At 49.1% G+C, this 19,103-nt stretch overlaps 1 protein-coding gene and 2 long non-coding RNA genes across 4 annotated transcripts in view; 1 reads left to right on the forward strand and 2 right to left on the reverse strand.

Moving 5' to 3' along the window:
* Window positions 1–6,164: 6,164 nt before the first annotated feature.
* The window catches only part of atr (ATR serine/threonine kinase), a 36,112-nt gene continuing 23,173 nt past the window's right edge, over window positions 6,165–19,103 (reverse strand). Inside the window, exons 37-46 of the mRNA XM_052487028.1 lie at window positions 18,630–18,859; window positions 18,334–18,468; window positions 17,424–17,627; window positions 17,128–17,271; window positions 16,869–17,019; window positions 7,446–7,602; window positions 7,185–7,338; window positions 6,920–7,071; window positions 6,619–6,721; window positions 6,165–6,512 (exon numbers count right to left, since the gene is read on the reverse strand). Coding sequence (XP_052342988.1) covers window positions 6,339–6,512; window positions 6,619–6,721; window positions 6,920–7,071; window positions 7,185–7,338; window positions 7,446–7,602; window positions 16,869–17,019; window positions 17,128–17,271; window positions 17,424–17,627; window positions 18,334–18,468; window positions 18,630–18,859 — 1,604 coding nt within the window. The 3' untranslated portion in view covers window positions 6,165–6,338. The remainder of the gene's footprint in view (window positions 6,513–6,618; window positions 6,722–6,919; window positions 7,072–7,184; window positions 7,339–7,445; window positions 7,603–16,868; window positions 17,020–17,127; window positions 17,272–17,423; window positions 17,628–18,333; window positions 18,469–18,629; window positions 18,860–19,103) is intronic.
* On the reverse strand, window positions 8,061–12,146 carry LOC127914041 (uncharacterized). Of its 2 annotated transcripts, XR_008087705.1 has the most exons (4): window positions 12,019–12,143; window positions 11,311–11,374; window positions 10,509–10,636; window positions 8,061–8,197 (listed from the first exon to the last, which is right to left on the reverse strand). It is a non-coding gene; the product is annotated as an uncharacterized LOC127914041 (long non-coding RNA). The 2 variants fall into 2 exon arrangements; XR_008087704.1 differs by lacking the exon at window positions 11,311–11,374 and having other exon boundaries at window positions 12,019–12,146.
* Window positions 8,081–10,092, forward strand: LOC127914042 (uncharacterized). The gene is made up of 3 exons (XR_008087706.1): window positions 8,081–8,191; window positions 8,226–8,321; window positions 10,005–10,092. It is a non-coding gene; the product is annotated as an uncharacterized LOC127914042 (long non-coding RNA).

The raw sequence follows: 19,103 nt of genomic DNA on the forward strand, positions 1-19,103 counted from the left end.
AGTATGTCAGCTGCATGAGGTCAGCAGTATGTGGTCAGCAGTATGTGGTCAGCAGTATGTCAGCTGTATGAGGTCAGCAGTATGTGGTCAGCAGTATGTGGTCAGTAGTATGAGGTCAGCAGTATGAGGTCAGCAGTATGAATGAGGTCAGCAGTATGAATGAGGTCAGCAGTATGAGGTCAGCAGTATGAGGTCGGCAGTATGAGGTCGGCAGTATGAGGTCGGCAGTATGAGGTCGGCAGTATGTGGTCAGCAGTATGAGGTCGGCAGTATGTGGTCAGCAGTATGAGGTCAGCAGTATGAGGTCAGCAGTATGAGGTCAGCAGTATGAGAGCTGTATGAGGTCAGCAGTATGTCAGCTGTATGAGGTCAGCAGTATGAGGTCAGCAGTATGTCAGCTGCATGAGGTCAGCAGTATGTGGTCAGCAGTATGTATTCAGTAGTATGAGGTCAGCAGTATGAATGAGGTCAGCAGTATGAATGAGGTCAGCAGTATGAATGAGGTCAGCAGTATGAGGTCAGCAGTATGAGGTCAGCAGTATGAGGTCAGCAGTATGAGGTCAGCAGTATGAGGTCAGCAGTATGAGGTCAGCAGTATGAGGTCAGCAGTATGAGGTCAGCAGTATGAGGTCGGCAGTATGTGGTCAGCAGTATGAGGTCAGCAATATGAAGTCAGCAGTGTGAAGTCAGCAGTGTGAAGTCAGCAGTGTGAAGTCAGCAGTGTGAGGTCAACTGTATGAGATCAGCAGTATGTGGTCAGCAGTCAGCAGTATGAGGTCAGCAGTATGAAGTCAGCAGTATGAATGAGGTCAAATCAAATCAAATTTTATTTGTCACATACACATGGTTAGCAGATGTTAATGCGAGTGTAGCGAAATGCTTGTGCTTCTAGTTCCGACAATGCAGTAATAACCAACAAGTAATCTTACTAACAATTCCAAAACTACTGTCTTATACACAGTGTAAGGGGATAAAGAATATGTACATAAGGATATATGAATGAGTGATGGTACAGAGCAGCATAGGCAAGATACAGTAGATGGTATCGAGTACAGTATATACATATGAGATGAGTATGTAAACAAAGTGGCATAGTTAAAGTGGCTAGTGATACATGTATTACATAAGGATGCAGTCGATGATATAGAGTACATTATATACGTATGCATATGAGATGAATAATGTAGGGTAAGTAACATTATATAAGGTAGCATTGTTTAAAGTGGCTAGTGATATATAGGTATTCCTCTTGTCCAGATGGGTTAGGGCAGTGTGCAGTGTGGTTGAGATAGCATCGTCTGTGGACCTATTTGGGCGGTAAGCAAATCGGAGTGGGTCTAGGGTGTCAGGTAGGGTGGAGGTGATATGGTCCTTGACTAGTCTCTCAAAGCACTTCATGATGACGGAAGTGAGTGCTACGGGGCGGTAGTCGTTTAGCTCAGTTACCTTAGCTTTCTTGGGAACAGGAACAATGGTGGCCCTCTTGAAGCATGTGGGAACAGCAGACTGGTATAGGGATTGATTGAATATGTCCGTAAACACACCGGCCAGCTGGTCTGCGCATGCTCTGAGGGCGTGGCTGGGGATGCCGTTTGGGCCTGCAGCCTTGCGAGGGTTAACACGTTTAAATGTCTTACTCACCTCGGCTGCAGTCAAGGAGAGACCGCATGTTTTCGTTGCAGGCCGTGTCAGTGGCACTGTATTGTCCTCAAAGCGGGCAGAAAAGTTATTTAGTCTGCCTGGGAGCAAGACATCCTGGTCCGTGACTGGGCTGGATTTCTTCCTGTAGTCCGTGATTGACTGTAGACCCTGCCACATGCCTCTTGTGTCTTGAGCCGTTGAATTGAGATTCTACTTTGTCTCTGTACTGACGCTTAGCTTGTTTGATAGCCTTGCGGAGTGAATAGCTGCACTGTTTGTATTCGGTCATGTTACCAGACACCTTGCCCTGATTAAAAGCAGTGGTTCGCGCTTTCAGTTTCACACGAATGCTGCCATCAATCCACGGTTTCTGGTTAGGGAATGTTTTAATCGTTGCTATGGGAACGACATCTTCAACGCACGTTCTAATGAACTCGCACACCGAATCAGCGTATTCGTCAATGTTGTTATCTGACGCAATACGAAACCTATCCCAGTCCACGTGATGGAAGCAGTCTTGGAGTGTGGAGTCAGCTTGGTCGGACCAGCGTTGGACAGACCTCAGCGTGGGAGCCTCTTGTTTTAGTTTCTGTCTATAGGCAGGGATCAACAAAATGGAGTCGTGGTCAGCTTTTCCGAAAGGGGGGCGGGGCAGGGCCTTATATGCGTCGTGGAAGTTAGAGTAACAATGATCCAAGGTTTTTCCACCCCTGTTTGCGCAATCGATATGCTGATAAAATTTAGGGAGTCTTGTTTTCAGATTAGCCTTGTTAAAATCCCCAGCTACAATGAATGCAGCCTCCGGATAAATGGTTTCCAGTTTGCAAAGAGTTAAATAAAGTTCGTTCAGAGCCATCGATGTGTCTGCTTTGGGGGGGGATATATACGGCTGTGATTATAATCGAAGATAATTCTCTTGGTAGATAATGCGGTCTACATTTGATTGTGAGGAATTCTAAATCAGGTGAACAGAAGGATTTGAGTTCCTGTATGTTTCTTTCGTCACACCATGTCTCGTTAGCCATAAAGCATACGCCCCCGCCCCTCTTCTTACCAGAAAGGTGTTTGTTTCTGTCGGCGCGATGCGTGGAGAAACCAGTTGGCTGCACCGCCTCGGAGAAGGTTCTCTCCAGTGAGCCATGTTTCCGTGAAGCACAGAACGTTACAGTCTCTGATGTCCCTCTGGAATGCTACCCTTGCTCGGATTTCATCAACCTTGTTGTCTAGAGACTGGACATTGGCGAGAAGAATGCTAGGGAGTGGTGCATGGTGTGCCCGTCTCCGGAGTCTGACCAGAAGACCGCCTCGTTTCCCTCTTTTTCGGAGTTGTTTTTTTGGGTCGCTGCATGCGATCCATTCCGTTGTCCTGTTTGTAAGGCAGAACACAGGATCCGCGTCGCGAAAAACATATTCTTGGTCGTACTGATGGTGAGTTGACGCTGATCTTATATTCAGTAGTTCTTCTCGACTGTATGTAATGAAACCTAAGATGACCTGGGGTACTAATGTAAGAAATAACTAAAAACTAAAAACTGCATAGTTTCCTAGGAACGCGAAGCAAGGCGGCCATCTCTGTCGGCGCCGGAAGTATGAATGAGGTCAGCAGTATGAGGTCAGCAGTATGTCAGCTGTATGAGGTCAGCAGTATAAGGTCAGCAGTATGATGTCAGCAGTATGAGGTCAGCAGTATGTGGTCAGCAGTATGTGGTCAGCTGTATGTGGTCAGCAGTATGAGGTCAGCAGTATGAGGTCAGCAGTATGAGGTCAGCAGTACAAGGTCAGCAGTATGTCAGCTGTATGAGGTCAGCAGTATGATGTCAGCAGTATGTGGTCAGCAGTATGTGGTCAGCAGTATGTGGTCAGCAGTATGTGGTCAGCAGTATGAGGTCAGCAGTATGAGGTCAGCAGTATGAGGTCAGCAGTATGTGGTCAGCAGTATGTGGTCAGCAGTATGTGGTCAGCTGTATGAGGTCAGCAGTATGAGGTCAGCAGTATATCAGCTGTATGAGGTCAGCAGTATATCAGCTGTATGAGGTCAGCAGTATATCAGCTGTATGAGGTCAGCAGTATATCAGCTGTATGAGGTCAGCAGTATATCAGCTGTATGAGGTCAGCAGTATAAGGTTAGAAGTATATCAGCTGTATGAGGTCAGCAATATGTCAGCTGTACATGGTCAGCAGTATGAGATCAGCAGTATGTCAGCTGTATGAGGCCAGCAATATGTCAGCTGTACGTGGTCAGCAGTATGTCAGCTGTATGAGGTCAGCAGTATAAGGTCAGAAGTATATCAGCTGTATGAGGTCAGCAGTATAAGGTCAGCAGTATATCAGCTGTATGTGGTCAGCAGTATGTCAGCTGTACGAGGTCAGCTGTATGTCAGCTGTATGAGGTCAGCAGTATAATGTCAGCAGTATATCAGCTGTATGAGGTCAGCAGTATAAGGTCAGCAGTATATCAGCTGTATGAGGTCAGCAGTATAAGGTCAGCAGTATATCAGCTGTATGAGGTCAGCAGTATATCAGCTGTATGATGTCAGCAGTATGTGGTCAGCAGTATATCAGCTGTATGAGGTCAGCAGTATAAGGTCAGCAGTATATCAGCTGTATGTGGTCAGCAGTATGAGGTCAGCAGTATGTCAGCTGTACGAGGTCAGCAGTATAAGGTCAGAAGTATATCAGCTGTATGAGGTCAGCAGTATAAGGTCAGCAGTATATCAGCTGTATGAGGTCAGCAGTATGTCAGCTGTATGAGGTCAGCAGTATGTCAGCTGTATGAGGTCAGCAGTATAATGTCAGCAGTATATCAGCTGTATGAGGTCAGCAGTATATCAGCTGTATGAGGTCAGCAGTATGTCAGCTGTATGAGGTCAGCAGTATGTCAGCTGTATGAGGTCAGCAGTATATCAGCTGTATGTGGTCAGCAGTATGTCAGCTGTACGAGGTCAGCAGTATGTCAGCTGTATGAGGTCAGCAGTATAAGGTCAGCAGTATATCAGCTGTATGAGGTCAGCTGTATAAGGTCAGCAGTGTGTGTGTTCTCACCCGGGCCTCACTGTCTGCTTCCTGTGCCTTTCTCAGTCTGGCCTTCGCAATGTCCAGATCTAACCGCTTATTCACCAGCTGCCTGCGCTCATTCTACACACACACACACACACACACACACACACACACACACACAGTTGTCGGAGTGTATTTGTGTGTGTGTGTTGTGATGTGGTGTGGTGTGTGTACCTGTATGACTGTGTATTCCTGGTCAGTAAACCTCCGTAGAGGAGACAGGAAGTTGATGTCTGTACTCTGGATCAGCTTCTTGTTTGGATCAGCTTCTGATGATTTTGTCAGTCCAGGTCTTCGTGGACTCTGCTCTGTCCAGGAGACTCTCCAACCGGCTGTCCAACTCTGTCTTCTCAGCCTGTCCCAGAGCTTCCTCCGTATACTGAGGAGATACAACACGTCATCTATGTGTGTGTTGTAGATGCAGTTTCAAAGGATCACATGGAATCACATTTGAGGAATGGCTGCGCCGGAGACCGTCGCTGTCCACTGTCACGTGGTGCTGAACATGACGTTGTCCATATGAATGGTGCTGAATCACCGATTACTGACCAGCGGCTTTGTTCACTTGAGCACAATTTATTTGTTTTTTAATAATAATAAATGTTTTATTTATTTTACTAGGCAAGTCAGATTCTTATTTACAATGACAGCCTAGGAACAGTGGGTTAACTGCGTTGTTCAGCGGCAGAATGACAGATTTGTCAGCTCAGGGACTCGATCTAGCAACCTTTCGGTTACTAGTCCAACGCTCCAACCACTAGGCTACCTGCCGCACCAAATACACATCCGTCATCTCCGCTACTATGTAACTGAATCAGATTGACATAAATCGACCCTTGAATATCACTGAAGTTAAATTCAACATCTCCCTAACCTGAACTGCTCGGTTGATAAACGCGCCCCCGTCCACAGCGAGCCTCGTGATATCCATCTGGTCAAGGTCGGGCCGATCTCCTACGGCGCAACGAGCTAGGCTAGTTGTCTAGCAGCCGTGGACAGCTATAAAAAGACATCTCTTCTAAACGGATTACTGGCATGTGAAAAACTGAGACCGTAAACAACGAACATTCTCGAAAGACAGAGTATGACTAGCGGTGATGTATTCTGTCATAACATTTTTCACACAGAGGAGCTAAGAATATCCATCATATCAGCTCGCGTTGTTTGAATGAATGACAGCAGAATCTGTTTACCTCTCCAGTAGCTCGTTTCTCTATTCGCGGTTTTAGGTGATTTTGGTGACGCCAATGGGCTGCTGCAAAGGACATTTGTCGCGCTATGACGCTAAAGAAGATTAGGCATCCCGCCAAATTTCAAACCCCCTCTGTCATGTGAGTGAATACTTCTTGTATATTTCTGTTCCTGTTTCAACTATCACCAGACAGACTGACTGGCCCCTCAGTAATCTGAACAGGGTGATGAGATTAGACCACACACACACACACACACACACACACACACCAGCATTTCAGAAAATACTTTTTAATTTTTTAAAAATTAATAATGGGAAATATGCAACTTCCCCATGAAAAACATAATTACTCCAGACTTACAAAAACATGAAAAAGGAAAATCACTTAATGGATAACAACAAGAAAAGTATTGAATTTGTCAACAGTGTCTCAGAGAAGCCGTGTGTATCACAGGTAAGGTCCCCAGCCCAGGTACATCTGACACAGTAGTTTGTCGTCGGTAGCCTCCTCTATGAGGTAGTGGACGTGTCCCTCTATAGACAGAGGCAGACCCAACACCTTGTTACGACTCTTTATCACGCCCTGCAAACGCTGATCAATCTCACACACATGGGTCTTGGCCTGGGAGGGGAGAAAGGATGTTTTGGTTAAAACTTTCACATTTATTTAGAGATACTGTGTTTTCTATGAACATTTCTTTAGAGAGAGGGATAGTGTGTGTGTGTACCTTCTCATTGACTATCTCACCAGTCTCACTGGCCTGTGTCTTGGACAGTCCTTTAGGTTTACTCCACTCTACCAGAGGGTCATGGAGGAACGTCTTCAGTACACTGAAACAAAAACACACACACACACTAACTACACACACTGACTACACGCCCCCCACCCTACCATTGGTCCTTTGAAGTCCCACTCACCTGGCGGGCTAGTTTGGCACATGTTGATCTCAGTAGCCTCTGGCAAGAGGGACAGCTTCATTGAAATCCCTGTGTTTATATATATATATATATATATATATGTGTGTGTACCTCATAAGTGGTTCTCTCTGGTCCCTCATCAGACGTAGCGTGACTTCACAGGCGGTTCTGAACAGCCCCTCTGTCCCCATGGGGCCCATTGCATGGACCATGTTCTGGGTCAGTCTGAACGGAACCACTTCCGGAACATCAAACGTCTCACCCTGAGAGAGTGAAGGTGGGAGAAAGAGAGGGAGAAGGGGTAGGATCGAGAGGCAGGTATTGAATTTGGCCTCATGAACTTGTTGAGGTGCAAGCAAGTCCAAGCAACACACACCTTGTTGAAGAGGCAGTTGAAGTCGACGTGAACACACTCCCCGGTGAATGAGTCAAACAGGATGTTCTCTCCATGGCGGTCTCCAAGACCCAGGATGTAGCCCACCACGGACATCACCGCTGTGGAGCGACAGTAGGCTGACCTGCTGCTGTACCTACACACACACCGACCAGAGACAGACACACACAAACACGGTAAATCACCAGTAATTTATAGGCGTATGTGTGTGTTGTAAATGTGTGTGTGTGTACTGGGCCGTACCATGTGGTGGGGTCAGGGAAGGTTCGGAGGAACCATTCATAGAAGACAGGGGGGTGTCTGGCACACAGGATGTCCTTATGGATTTTCAGCTTCTCCTCAAACGGTGCAGTCTTAGGAAGAATGAACTTCTTCAACTCTTTACCTGACATCAGGATACCTACACACACACACACACACACACACACACACACACACGTGAGTTTTATTGAGTGTGTGGTCAGTGTGTGTACCTGTCTCCTAGTAGAGTGTGGTCAGTGTGTGTACCTCTCTCCTAGTAGAGTGGTCAGTGTGTGTGTACCCCTCTCCTAGTAGAGTGTGGTCAGTGTGTGTGTACCTCTCTCCTAGTAGTGTGGTCAGTGGGTGTACCTCTCTCCTAGTAGAGTGTGGTCAGTGGGTGTACCTCTCTCCTAGTAGTGTGGTCAGTGGGTGTACCTCTCTCCTAGTAGTGTGGTCAGTGGGTGTACCTCTCTCCTAGTAGTGTGGTCAGTGGGTGTACCTCTCTCCTAGTAGTGTGGTCAGTGGGTGTACCTCTCTCCTAGTAGTGTGGTCAGTGGGTGTACCTCTCTCCTAGTAGTGTGGTCAGTGGGTGTACCTCTCTCCTAGTAGTGTGGTCAGTGGGTGTACCTCTCTCCTAGTAGTGTGGTCAGTGGGTGTACCTCTCTCCTAGTAGTGTGGTCAGTGGGTGTACCTCTCTCCTAGTAGTGTGGTCAGTGGGTGTACCTCTCTCCTAGTAGTGTGGTCAGTGGGTGTACCTCTCTCCTAGTAGAGTGTGGTCAGTAGGTGTACCTCTCTCCTAGTAGTGTGGTCAGTGGGTGTACCTCTCTCCTAGTAGTGTGGTCAGTGGGTGTACCTCTCTCCTAGTAGTGTGGTCAGTGGGTGTAGAGTGTGGTCAGTGTGTGTGTACCTCTCTCCTAGTAGTGTGGTCAGTGGGTGTACCTCTCTCCTAGTAGAGTGGTCAGTGGGTGTACCTCTCTCCTAGTAGAGTGTGGTCAGTGTGTGTACCTCTCTCCTAGTAGTGTGGTCAGTGTGTGTACCTGTCTCCTAGTAGAGTGTGGTCAGTGTGTGTACCTCTCTCCTAGTAGTGTGGTCAGTAGGTGTACCTCTCTCCTAGTAGTGTGGTCAGTAGGTGTACCTCTCTCCTAGTAGTGTGGTCAGTAGGTGTACCTCTCTCCTAGTAGTGTGTGGTCAGTGGGTGTACCTCTCTCCTAGTAGTGTGTGGTCAGTGGGTGTACCTCTCTCCTAGTAGTGTGGTCAGTAGGTGTACCTCTCTCCTAGTAGTGTGGTCAGTGGGTGTAGAGTGTGGTCAGTGTGTGTGTACCTCTCTCCTAGTAGTGTGGTCAGTAGGTGTACCTCTCTCCTAGTAGTGTGGTCAGTAGGTGTACCTCTCTCCTAGTAGTGTGGTCAGTAGGTGTACCTCTCTCCTAGTAGTGTGGTCAGTAGGTGTACCTCTCTCCTAGTAGTGTGGTCAGTAGGTGTACCTCTCTCCTAGTAGTGTGGTCAGTAGGTGTACCTCTCTCCTAGTAGTGTGGTCAGTAGGTGTACCTCTCTCCTAGTAGTGTGGTCAGTAGGTGTACCTCTCTCCTAGTAGTGTGGTCAGTAGGTGTACCTCTCTCCTAGTAGTGTGGTCAGTGGGTGTAGAGTGTGGTCAGTGTGTGTGTACCTCTCTCCTAGTAGTGTGGTCAGTGGGTGTACCTGTCTCCTAGTAGAGTGGTCAGTGGGTGTACCTCTCTCCTAGTAGAGTGGTCAGTGGGTGTACCTCTCTCCTAGTAGAGTGGTCAGTGGGTGTACCTCTCTCCTAGTAGAGTGTGGTCAGTGTGTGTACCTGTCTCCTAGTAGAGTGTGGTCAGTGTGTGTACCTGTCTCCTAGTAGAGTGTGGTCAGTGTGTGTACCTGTCTCCTAGTAGAGTGTGGTCAGTAGGTGTACCTCTCTCCTAGTAGTGTGGTCAGTAGGTGTACCTGTCTCCTAGTAGTGTGGTCAGTAGGTGTACCTCTCTCCTAGTAGTGTGGTCAGTGGTGTACCTCTCTCCTAGTAGTGTGGTCAGTAGGTGTACCTCTCTCCTAGTAGTGTGGTCAGTGGGTGTAGAGTGTGGTCAGTGTGTGTGTACCTCTCTCCTAGTAGTGTGGTCAGTGGGTGTACCTCTCTCCTAGTAGAGTGGTCAGTGTGTGTACCTCTCTCCTAGTAGAGTGGTCAGTGTGTGTACCTCTCTCCTAGTAGAGTGGTCAGTGTGTGTACCTCTCTCCTAGTAGAGTGTGGTCAGTGTGTGTACCTGTCTCCTAGTAGAGTGTGGTCAGTGTGTGTACCTGTCTCCTAGTAGAGTGTGGTCAGTGTGTGTACCTCTCTCCTAGTAGAGTGTGGTCAGTGTGTGTACCTCTCTCCTAGTAGAGTGTGGTCAGTGTGTGTACCTCTCTCCTAGTAGAGTGTGGTCAGTGTGTGTACCTCTCTCCTAGTAGTGTGGTCAGTGTGTGTACCTGTCTCCTAGTAGAGTGTGGTCAGTGGTGTACCTCTCTCCTAGTAGTGTGGTCAGTGGTGTACCTCTCCTAGTAGAGTGTGGTCAGTAGGTGTACCTCTCTCCTAGTAGTGTGGTCAGTGGGTGTACCTCTCTCCTAGTAGTGTGGTCAGTGGGTGTACCTCTCTCCTAGTAGTGTGTGGTCAGTGGGTGTACCTCTCTCCTAGTAGTGTGTGGTCAGTGGGTGTACCTCTCTCCTAGTAGTGTGGTCAGTAGGTGTACCTCTCTCCTAGTAGTGTGGTCAGTAGGTGTACCTCTCTCCTAGTAGAGTGTGGTCAGTAGGTGTACCTCTCTCCTAGTAGAGTGTGGTCAGTAGGTGTACCTCTCTCCTAGTAGTGTGGTCAGTAGGTGTACCTCTCTCCTAGTAGAGTGTGGTCAGTGGGTGTACCTCTCTCCTAGTAGTGTGGTCAGTAGGTGTACCTCTCTCCTAGTAGAGTGTGGTCAGTAGGTGTACCTCTCTCCTAGTAGAGTGTGGTCAGTGTGTGTACCTCTCTCCTAGTAGAGTGTGGTCAGTGTGTGTACCTCTCTCCTAGTAGAGTGTGGTCAGTGGGTGTACCTCTCTCCTAGTAGTGTGGTCAGTGGGTGTACCTCTCTCCTAGTAGTGTGGTCAGTGGGTGTACCTCTCTCCTAGTAGTGTGGTCAGTGGGTGTACCTCTCTCCTAGTAGTGTGGTCAGTGGGTGTACCTCTCTCCTAGTAGAGTGTGGTCAGTGGGTGTACCTCTCTCCTAGTAGAGTGTGGTCAGTGTGTGTACCTCTCTCCTAGTAGAGTGTGGTCAGTGGGTGTACCTCTCTCCTAGTAGAGTGTGGTCAGTGGGTGTACCTCTCTCCTAGTAGAGTGTGGTCAGTGGGTGTACCTCTCTCCTAGTAGAGTGTGGTCAGTGGGTGTACCTCTCTCCTAGTAGAGTGTGGTCAGTGGGTGTACCTCTCTCCTAGTAGAGTGTGGTCAGTGGGTGTACCTCTCTCCTAGTAGAGTGTGGTCAGTGGGTGTACCTCTCTCCTAGTAGAGTGTGGTCAGTAGGTGTACCTCTCTCCTAGTAGTGTGGTCAGTAGGTGTACCTCTCTCCTAGTAGTGTGGTCAGTGGGTGTACCTCTCTCCTAGTAGTGTGGTCAGTGGGTGTACCTCTCTCCTAGTAGAGTGTGGTCAGTAGGTGTACCTCTCTCCTAGTAGAGTGTGGTCAGTAGGTGTACCTCTCTCCTAGTAGAGTGTGGTCAGTAGGTGTACCTCTCTCCTAGTAGAGTGTGGTCAGTAGGTGTACCTCTCTCCTAGTAGAGTGTGGTCAGTGTGTGTACCTCTCTCCTAGTAGAGTGTGGTCAGTGGGTGTACCTCTCTCCTAGTAGAGTGTGGTCAGTGGGTGTACCTCTCTCCTAGTAGTGTGGTCAGTGGGTGTACCTCTCTCCTAGTAGTGTGGTCAGTGGGTGTACCTCTCTCCTAGTAGAGTGTGGTCAGTGGGTGTACCTCTCTCCTAGTAGAGTGTGGTCAGTGGGTGTACCTCTCTCCTAGTAGAGTGTGGTCAGTGTGTGTACCTCTCTCCTAGTAGAGTGTGGTCAGTAGGTGTACCTCTCTCCTAGTAGAGTGTGGTCAGTGGGTGTACCTCTCTCCTAGTAGAGTGTGGTCAGTGGGTGTACCTCTCTCCTAGTAGAGTGTGGTCAGTGGGTGTACCTCTCTCCTAGTAGAGTGTGGTCAGTGGGTGTACCTCTCTCCTAGTAGAGTGTGGTCAGTGTGTGTACCTCTCTCCTAGTAGAGTGTGGTCAGTGTGTGTACCTCTCTCCTAGTAGAGTGTGGTCAGTGGGTGTACCTCTCTCCTAGTAGTGTGGTCAGTAGGTGTACCTCTCTCCTAGTAGAGTGTGGTCAGTGGGTGTACCTCTCTCCTAGTAGAGTGTGGTCAGTGGGTGTACCTCTCTCCTAGTAGAGTGTGGTCAGTGGGTGTACCTCTCTCCTAGTAGAGTGTGGTCAGTGGGTGTACCTCTCTCCTAGTAGAGTGTGGTCAGTGGGTGTACCTCTCTCCTAGTAGAGTGTGGTCAGTGGGTGTACCTCTCTCCTAGTAGAGTGTGGTCAGTGGGTGTACCTCTCTCCTAGTAGTGTGGTCAGTGGGTGTACCTCTCTCCTAGTAGTGTGGTCAGTGGGTGTACCTCTCTCCTAGTAGTGTGGTCAGTGGGTGTACCTCTCTCCTAGTAGTGTGGTCAGTAGGTGTACCTCTCTCCTAGTAGTGTGGTCAGTAGGTGTACCTCTCTCCTAGTAGTGTGGTCAGTAGGTGTACCTCTCTCCTAGTAGAGTGTGGTCAGTAGGTGTACCTCTCTCCTAGTAGTGTGGTCAGTAGGTGTACCTCTCTCCTAGTAGTGTGGTCAGTAGGTGTACCTCTCTCCTAGTAGTGTGGTCAGTAGGTGTACCTCTCTCCTAGTAGTGTGGTCAGTAGGTGTACCTCTCTCCTAGTAGTGTGGTCAGTAGGTGTACCTCTCTCCTAGTAGTGTGGTCAGTAGGTGTACCTCTCTCCTAGTAGTGTGGTCAGTAGGTGTACCTCTCTCCTAGTAGTGTGGTCAGTAGGTGTACCTCTCTCCTAGTAGTGTGGTCAGTAGGTGTACCTCTCTCCTAGTAGTGTGGTCAGTAGGTGTACCTCTCTCCTAGTAGTGTGGTCAGTAGGTGTACCTCTCTCCTAGTAGTGTGGTCAGTAGGTGTACCTCTCTCCTAGTAGTGTGGTCAGTAGGTGTACCTCTCTCTAGTAGTGTGGTCAGTAGGTGTACCTCTCTCCTAGTAGTGTGGTCAGTAGGTGTACCTCTCTCCTAGTAGTGTGGTCAGTAGGTGTACCTCTCTCCTAGTAGTGTGGTCAGTAGGTGTACCTCTCTCCTAGTAGTGTGGTCAGTAGGTGTACCTCTCTCCTAGTAGTGTGGTCAGTAGGTGTACCTCTCTCCTAGTAGTGTGGTCAGTAGGTGTACCTCTCTCCTAGTAGTGTGGTCAGTAGGTGTACCTCTCTCCTAGTAGTGTGGTCAGTAGGTGTACCTCTCTCCTAGTAGTGTGGTCAGTAGGTGTACCTCTCTCCTAGTAGTGTGGTCAGTAGGTGTACCTCTCTCCTAGTAGTGTGGTCAGTAGGTGTACCTCTCTCCTAGTAGTGTGGTCAGTAGGTGTACCTCTCTCCTAGTAGTGTGGTCAGTAGGTGTACCTCTCTCCTAGTAGTGTGGTCAGTAGGTGTACCTCTCTCCTAGTAGTGTGGTCAGTAGGTGTACCTCTCTCCTAGTAGTGTGGTCAGTAGGTGTACCTCTCTCCTAGTAGTGTGGTCAGTAGGTGTACCTCTCTCCTAGTAGTGTGGTCAGTAGGTGTACCTCTCTCCTAGTAGTGTGGTCAGTAGGTGTACCTCTCTCCTAGTAGTGTGGTCAGTAGGTGTACCTCTCTCCTAGTAGTGTGGTCAGTAGGTGTACCTCTCTCCTAGTAGTGTGGTCAGTAGGTGTACCTCTCTCCTAGTAGTGTGGTCAGTAGGTGTACCTCTCTCCTAGTAGTGTGGTCAGTAGGTGTACCTCTCTCCTAGTAGTGTGGTCAGTAGGTGTACCTCTCTCCTAGTAGTGTGGTCAGTAGGTGTACCTCTCTCCTAGTAGTGTGGTCAGTAGGTGTACCTCTCTCCTAGTAGTGTGGTCAGTAGGTGTACCTCTCTCCTAGTAGTGTGGTCAGTAGGTGTACCTCTCTCCTAGTAGTGTGGTCAGTAGGTGTACCTCTCTCCTAGTAGTGTGGTCAGTAGGTGTACCTCTCTCCTAGTAGTGTGGTCAGTAGGTGTACCTCTCTCCTAGTAGTGTGGTCAGTAGGTGTACCTCTCTCCTAGTAGTGTGGTCAGTAGGTGTACCTCTCTCCTAGTAGTGTGGTCAGTAGGTGTACCTCTCTCCTAGTAGTGTGGTCAGTAGGTGTACCTCTCTCCTAGTAGTGTGGTCAGTAGGTGTACCTCTCTCCTAGTAGTGTGGTCAGTAGGTGTACCTCTCTCCTAGTAGTGTGGTCAGTAGGTGTACCTCTCTCCTAGTAGTGTGGTCAGTAGGTGTACCTCTCTCCTAGTAGTGTGGTCAGTAGGTGTACCTCTCTCCTAGTAGTGTGGTCAGTAGGTGTACCTCTCTCCTAGTAGTGTGGTCAGTAGGTGTACCTCTCTCCTAGTAGTGTGGTCAGTAGGTGTACCTCTCTCCTAGTAGTGTGGTCAGTAGGTGTACCTCTCTCCTAGTAGTGTGGTCAGTAGGTGTACCTCTCTCCTAGTAGTGTGGTCAGTAGGTGTACCTCTCTCCTAGTAGTGTGGTCAGTAGGTGTACCTCTCTCCTAGTAGTGTGGTCAGTAGGTGTACCTCTCTCCTAGTAGTGTGGTCAGTAGGTGTACCTCTCTCCTAGTAGTGTGGTCAGTAGGTGTACCTCTCTCCTAGTAGTGTGGTCAGTAGGTGTACCTCTCTCCTAGTAGTGTGGTCAGTAGGTGTACCTCTCTCCTAGTAGTGTGGTCAGTAGGTGTACCTCTCTCCTAGTAGTGTGGTCAGTAGGTGTACCTCTCTCCTAGTAGTGTGGTCAGTAGGTGTACCTCTCTCCTAGTAGTGTGGTCAGTAGGTGTACCTCTCTCCTAGTAGTGTGGTCAGTAGGTGTACCTCTCTCCTAGTAGTGTGGTCAGTAGGTGTACCTCTCTCCTAGTAGTGTGGTCAGTAGGTGTACCTCTCTCCTAGTAGTGTGGTCAGTAGGTGTACCTCTCTCCTAGTAGTGTGGTCAGTAGGTGTACCTCTCTCCTAGTAGTGTGGTCAGTAGGTGTACCTCTCTCCTAGTAGTGTGGTCAGTAGGTGTACCTCTCTCCTAGTAGTGTGGTCAGTAGGTGTACCTCTCTCCTAGTAGTGTGGTCAGTAGGTGTACCTCTCTCCTAGTAGTGTGGTCAGTAGGTGTACCTCTCTCCTAGTAGTGTGGTCAGTAGGTGTACCTCTCTCCTAGTAGTGTGGTCAGTAGGTGTACCTCTCTCCTAGTAGTGTGGTCAGTAGGTGTACCTCTCTCCTAGTAGTGTGGTCAGTAGGTGTACCTCTCTCCTAGTAGTGTGGTCAGTAGGTGTACCTCTCTCCTAGTAGTGTGGTCAGTAGGTGTACCTCTCTCCTAGTAGTGTGGTCAGTAGGTGTACCTCTCTCCTAGTAGTGTGGTCAGTAGGTGTACCTCTCCTAGTAGTGTGGTCAGTAGGTGTACCTCTCTCCTAGTAGTGTGGTCAGTAGGTGTACCTCTCTCCTAGTAGTGTGGTCAGTAGGTGTACCTCTCTCCTAGTAGTGTGGTCAGTAGGTGTACCTCTCTCCTAGTAGTGTGGTCAGTAGGTGTACCTCTCTCCTAGTAGTGTGGTCAGTAGGTGTACCTCTCTCCTAGTAGTGTGGTCAGTAGGTGTACCTCTCTCCTAGTAGTGTGGTCAGTAGGTGTACCTCTCTCCTAGTAGTGTGGTCAGTAGGTGTACCTCTCTCCTAGTAGTGTGGTCAGTAGGTGTACCTCTCTCCTAGTAGTGTGGTCAGTAGGTGTACCTCTCTCCTAGTAGTGTGGTCAGTAGGTGTACCTCTCTCCTAGTAGTGTGGTCAGTAGGTGTACCTCTCTCCTAGTAGTGTGGTCAGTAGGTGTACCTCTCTCCTAGTAGTGTGGTCAGTAGGTGTACCTCTCTCCTAGTAGTGTGGTCAGTAGGTGTACCTCTCTCCTAGTAGTGTGGTCAGTAGGTGTACCTCTCTCCTAGTAGTGTGGTCAGTAGGTGTACCTCTCTCCTAGTAGTGTGGTCAGTAGGTGTACCTCTCTCCTAGTAGTGTGGTCAGTAGGTGTACCTCTCTCCTAGTAGTGTGGTCAGTAGGTGTACCTCTCTCCTAGTAGTGTGGTCAGTAGGTGTACCTCTCTCCTAGTAGTGTGGTCAGTAGGTGTACCTCTCTCCTAGTAGTGTGGTCAGTAGGTGTACCTCTCTCCTAGTAGAGTGTGGTCAGTAGGTGTACCTCTCTCCTAGTAGAGTGTGGTCAGTAGGTGTACCTCTCTCCTAGTAGAGTGTGGTCAGTAGGTGTACCTCTCTCCTAGTAGTGTGGTCAGTAGGTGTACCTCTCTCCTAGTAGTGTGGTCAGTAGGTGTACCTCTCTCCTAGTAGTGTGGTCAGTAGGTGTACCTCTCTCCTAGTAGAGTGTGGTCAGTAGGTGTACCTCTCTCCTAGTAGTGTGGTCAGTGTGTGTACCTCTCTCCTAGTAGTGTGGTCAGTAGGTGTACCTCTCTCCTAGTAGTGTGGTCAGTGTGTGTACCTCTCTCCTAGTAGTGTGGTCAGTGGTGTACCTCTCTCCTAGTAGTGTGGTCAGTAGGTGTACCTCTCTCCTAGTAGTGTGGTCAGTGTGTGTACCTCTCTCCTAGTAGTGTGGTCAGTGTGTGTACCTCTCTCCTTGTAGAGTTTGTTCAGTAGGTGTACCTCTCTCCTAGTAGTGTGGTCAGTAGGTGTACCTCTCTCCTAGTAGAGTGTGGTCAGTAGGTGTACCTCTCTCCTAGTAGAGTGTGGTCAGTAGGTGTACCTCTCTCCTAGTAGAGTGTGGTCAGTAGGTGTACCTCTCTCCTTGTAGTGTGGTCAGTAGGTGTACCTCTCTCCTAGTAGAGTGTGGTCAGTAGGTGTACCTCTCTCCTAGTTGAGTGTGGTCAGTAGGTGTACCTCTCTCCTAGTAGTGTGGTCAGTAGGTGTACCTCTCTCCTAGTAGTGTGGTCAGTAGGTGTACCTCTCTCCTAGTAGTGTGGTCAGTAGGTGTACCTCTCTCCTAGTAGTGTGGTCAGTAGGTGTACCTCTCTCCTAGTAGTGTGGTCAGTAGGTGTACCTCTCTCCTAGTAGTGTGGTCAGTAGGTGTACCTCTCTCCTAGTAGTGTGGTCAGTAGGTGTACCTCTCTCCTAGTAGTGTGGTCAGTAGGTGTACCTCTCTCCTAGTAGTGTGGTCAGTAGGTGTACCTCTCTCCTTGTAGAGTTTGTTCAGAATGTGTCGGAGACCTCCAGTGTTGTTGACCCACTCGATGATGCCACACTCCTCATTCAGTGGGATCACAGCATATGTACGGATATGGAGCTCCCTCCTCCTGGACTCTGCATCCTTACGCAGGCACTACACACACACACACACACACACACAATAGTCTGAAGTGTTCTGTCATCTCTGGGCTACAGCAGAGTGATGTACAGATGCCAGTTGGAGAAGTGACAGGTTAAACACCTTGTTAATGAGGCAGTTGAACTCCATGAGACGACAGTCCTTCCGGAGGTCATCTTTAGGTTTACACATCACAGTGTAGCTCCTCCCATCACTTCCCTTCAGGCCGATCTTCTTGGGCTTCTGGAGGGAGGCTAGGATCTCCACCTATACACACATTATTGTGAGACACACACACACCATGTGGCACGACACAGACACACACACAGAAAGACATACTACTCCCCCCATACACGCACCATGTGACACGCACCACGTGACACGCAGAAAGACAAGCTACCCCCCCCACACACACTCACAGTATCTTCAAAGCCGTCGAGGTAGGCCCAGTGTCCGGGGAATGCGTCGTGGTGCAGTGTGTTTGCAGGGCCAGTAGAGGGCAGTGTGGGGATGAGGACAGACTGCAGAGGGATCAGGATCTGGCTGAACGACGGCTCCTCCACTAGGCGCTTCAACTGCTTGAAATGGACCCCCATACTGAGAGTACTACTGTTACCATCCACCTGGAATACAGAGAGAGAGAAATGGACCCCATACTGAGAGTACTGTTACCATCCACCTGGAATAGAGAGAGAGAAATGGACCCCATACTGAGACTACTACTGTTACCATCCACCTGGAATACAGAGAGAGAGAAATGGACCCCATACTGAGAGTACTGTTACCATCCACCTGGAATAGAGAGAGAGAAATGGACCCCATACTGAGACTACTACTGTTACCATCCACCTGGAATACAGAGAGAGAGAAATGGTCCCCATACTGAGAGTACTACTGTTACCATCCACCTGGAATACAGAGAGAGAGAGAGAGAAATGGACCCCATACTGAGAGTACTACTGTTACCATCTACCTGGAATACAGAGAGAGAAATGGACCCCATACTGAGAGTACTACTGTTACCATCTACCTGGAATACAGAGAGAGAAATGGACCCCATACTGAGACTACTGTTACCATCTACCTGGAATACAGAGAGAGAAATGGACCCCATACTGAGACTACTGTTACCATCCACCTGGAATACAGAGAGAGAAATGGACCCCATACTGAGACTACTGTTACCATCCACCTGGAATACAGAGAGAGAAATGGACCCCATACTGATATGTTAGCAGGGTGTGTGTGTGTCTGCAGTGTGTGTGTGTGTGTGTCTGCAGTGTGTGTGTGTCTGCAGTGTGTGTGTGTCTGCAGTGTGTGTGTGTGTACCGGCTTGTTGCAGAGCTCCAGTAGTTTGTCAGTCAGTCTGTTGGCATCTCCTATGAACTTCCCCAGACTCTCCTTCAGACTGACAGCCTTCCTCAGGATCTCCTTACAGCGGTTCATACGGGTGGGGTAGGACGACTGGAACACACGCACACATTTAGCAAGTGCTTTGAGCCTATGACATGAAAATCACTTTCTCGAGTATCATTATAATCTCCATGCAAGGTAGGACAGTAGCTACGCAGACCCACATCCCTTCCTGCCCCACACACTCACACCCCACCCCTCCCCTCCCCTACCTTGGACACTGCGGTCATCAACCACATGGCCTGCTGAGGGTAGGCCAGCAGCACCTTGGCAGCGATGTCCATGAGGACGTTGAAGACGTCCTCACTGCTGTGACACACCCTGGAGATGAGCTGGGAGAAGGCAGTGAGGAACTGGTATGGAGCCAGCCTGGTACAGTGGTCGCTGACCACCTGGTTGATCTTCCCCAGCTCCACGCGTATCTGCCGCTCCGCTCGACCCGCTATGGAGGGGAGCGATGGACATGTTATTCAGTTCAACACGTCTCGGTTTGTCTAAAGGCCCTTCTAGGAGGGATACACAGAGCAAGAGGAACGCCAACACACTTACCTTTCTCCCCCTCACTGACCAACACACTGTTACCTTTCTCCCCCTCACTGACCAACACACTGTTACCTTTCTCCCCCTCACTGACCAACACACACTGTTACCTTTCTCCCCCTCACTGACCAACACACACTGTTACC

Source organism: Oncorhynchus keta, chromosome 30 (genome assembly GCF_023373465.1).
Source record: "Oncorhynchus keta strain PuntledgeMale-10-30-2019 chromosome 30, Oket_V2, whole genome shotgun sequence".
Classification (NCBI taxonomy): Eukaryota; Metazoa; Chordata; class Actinopteri; order Salmoniformes; family Salmonidae; genus Oncorhynchus; species Oncorhynchus keta.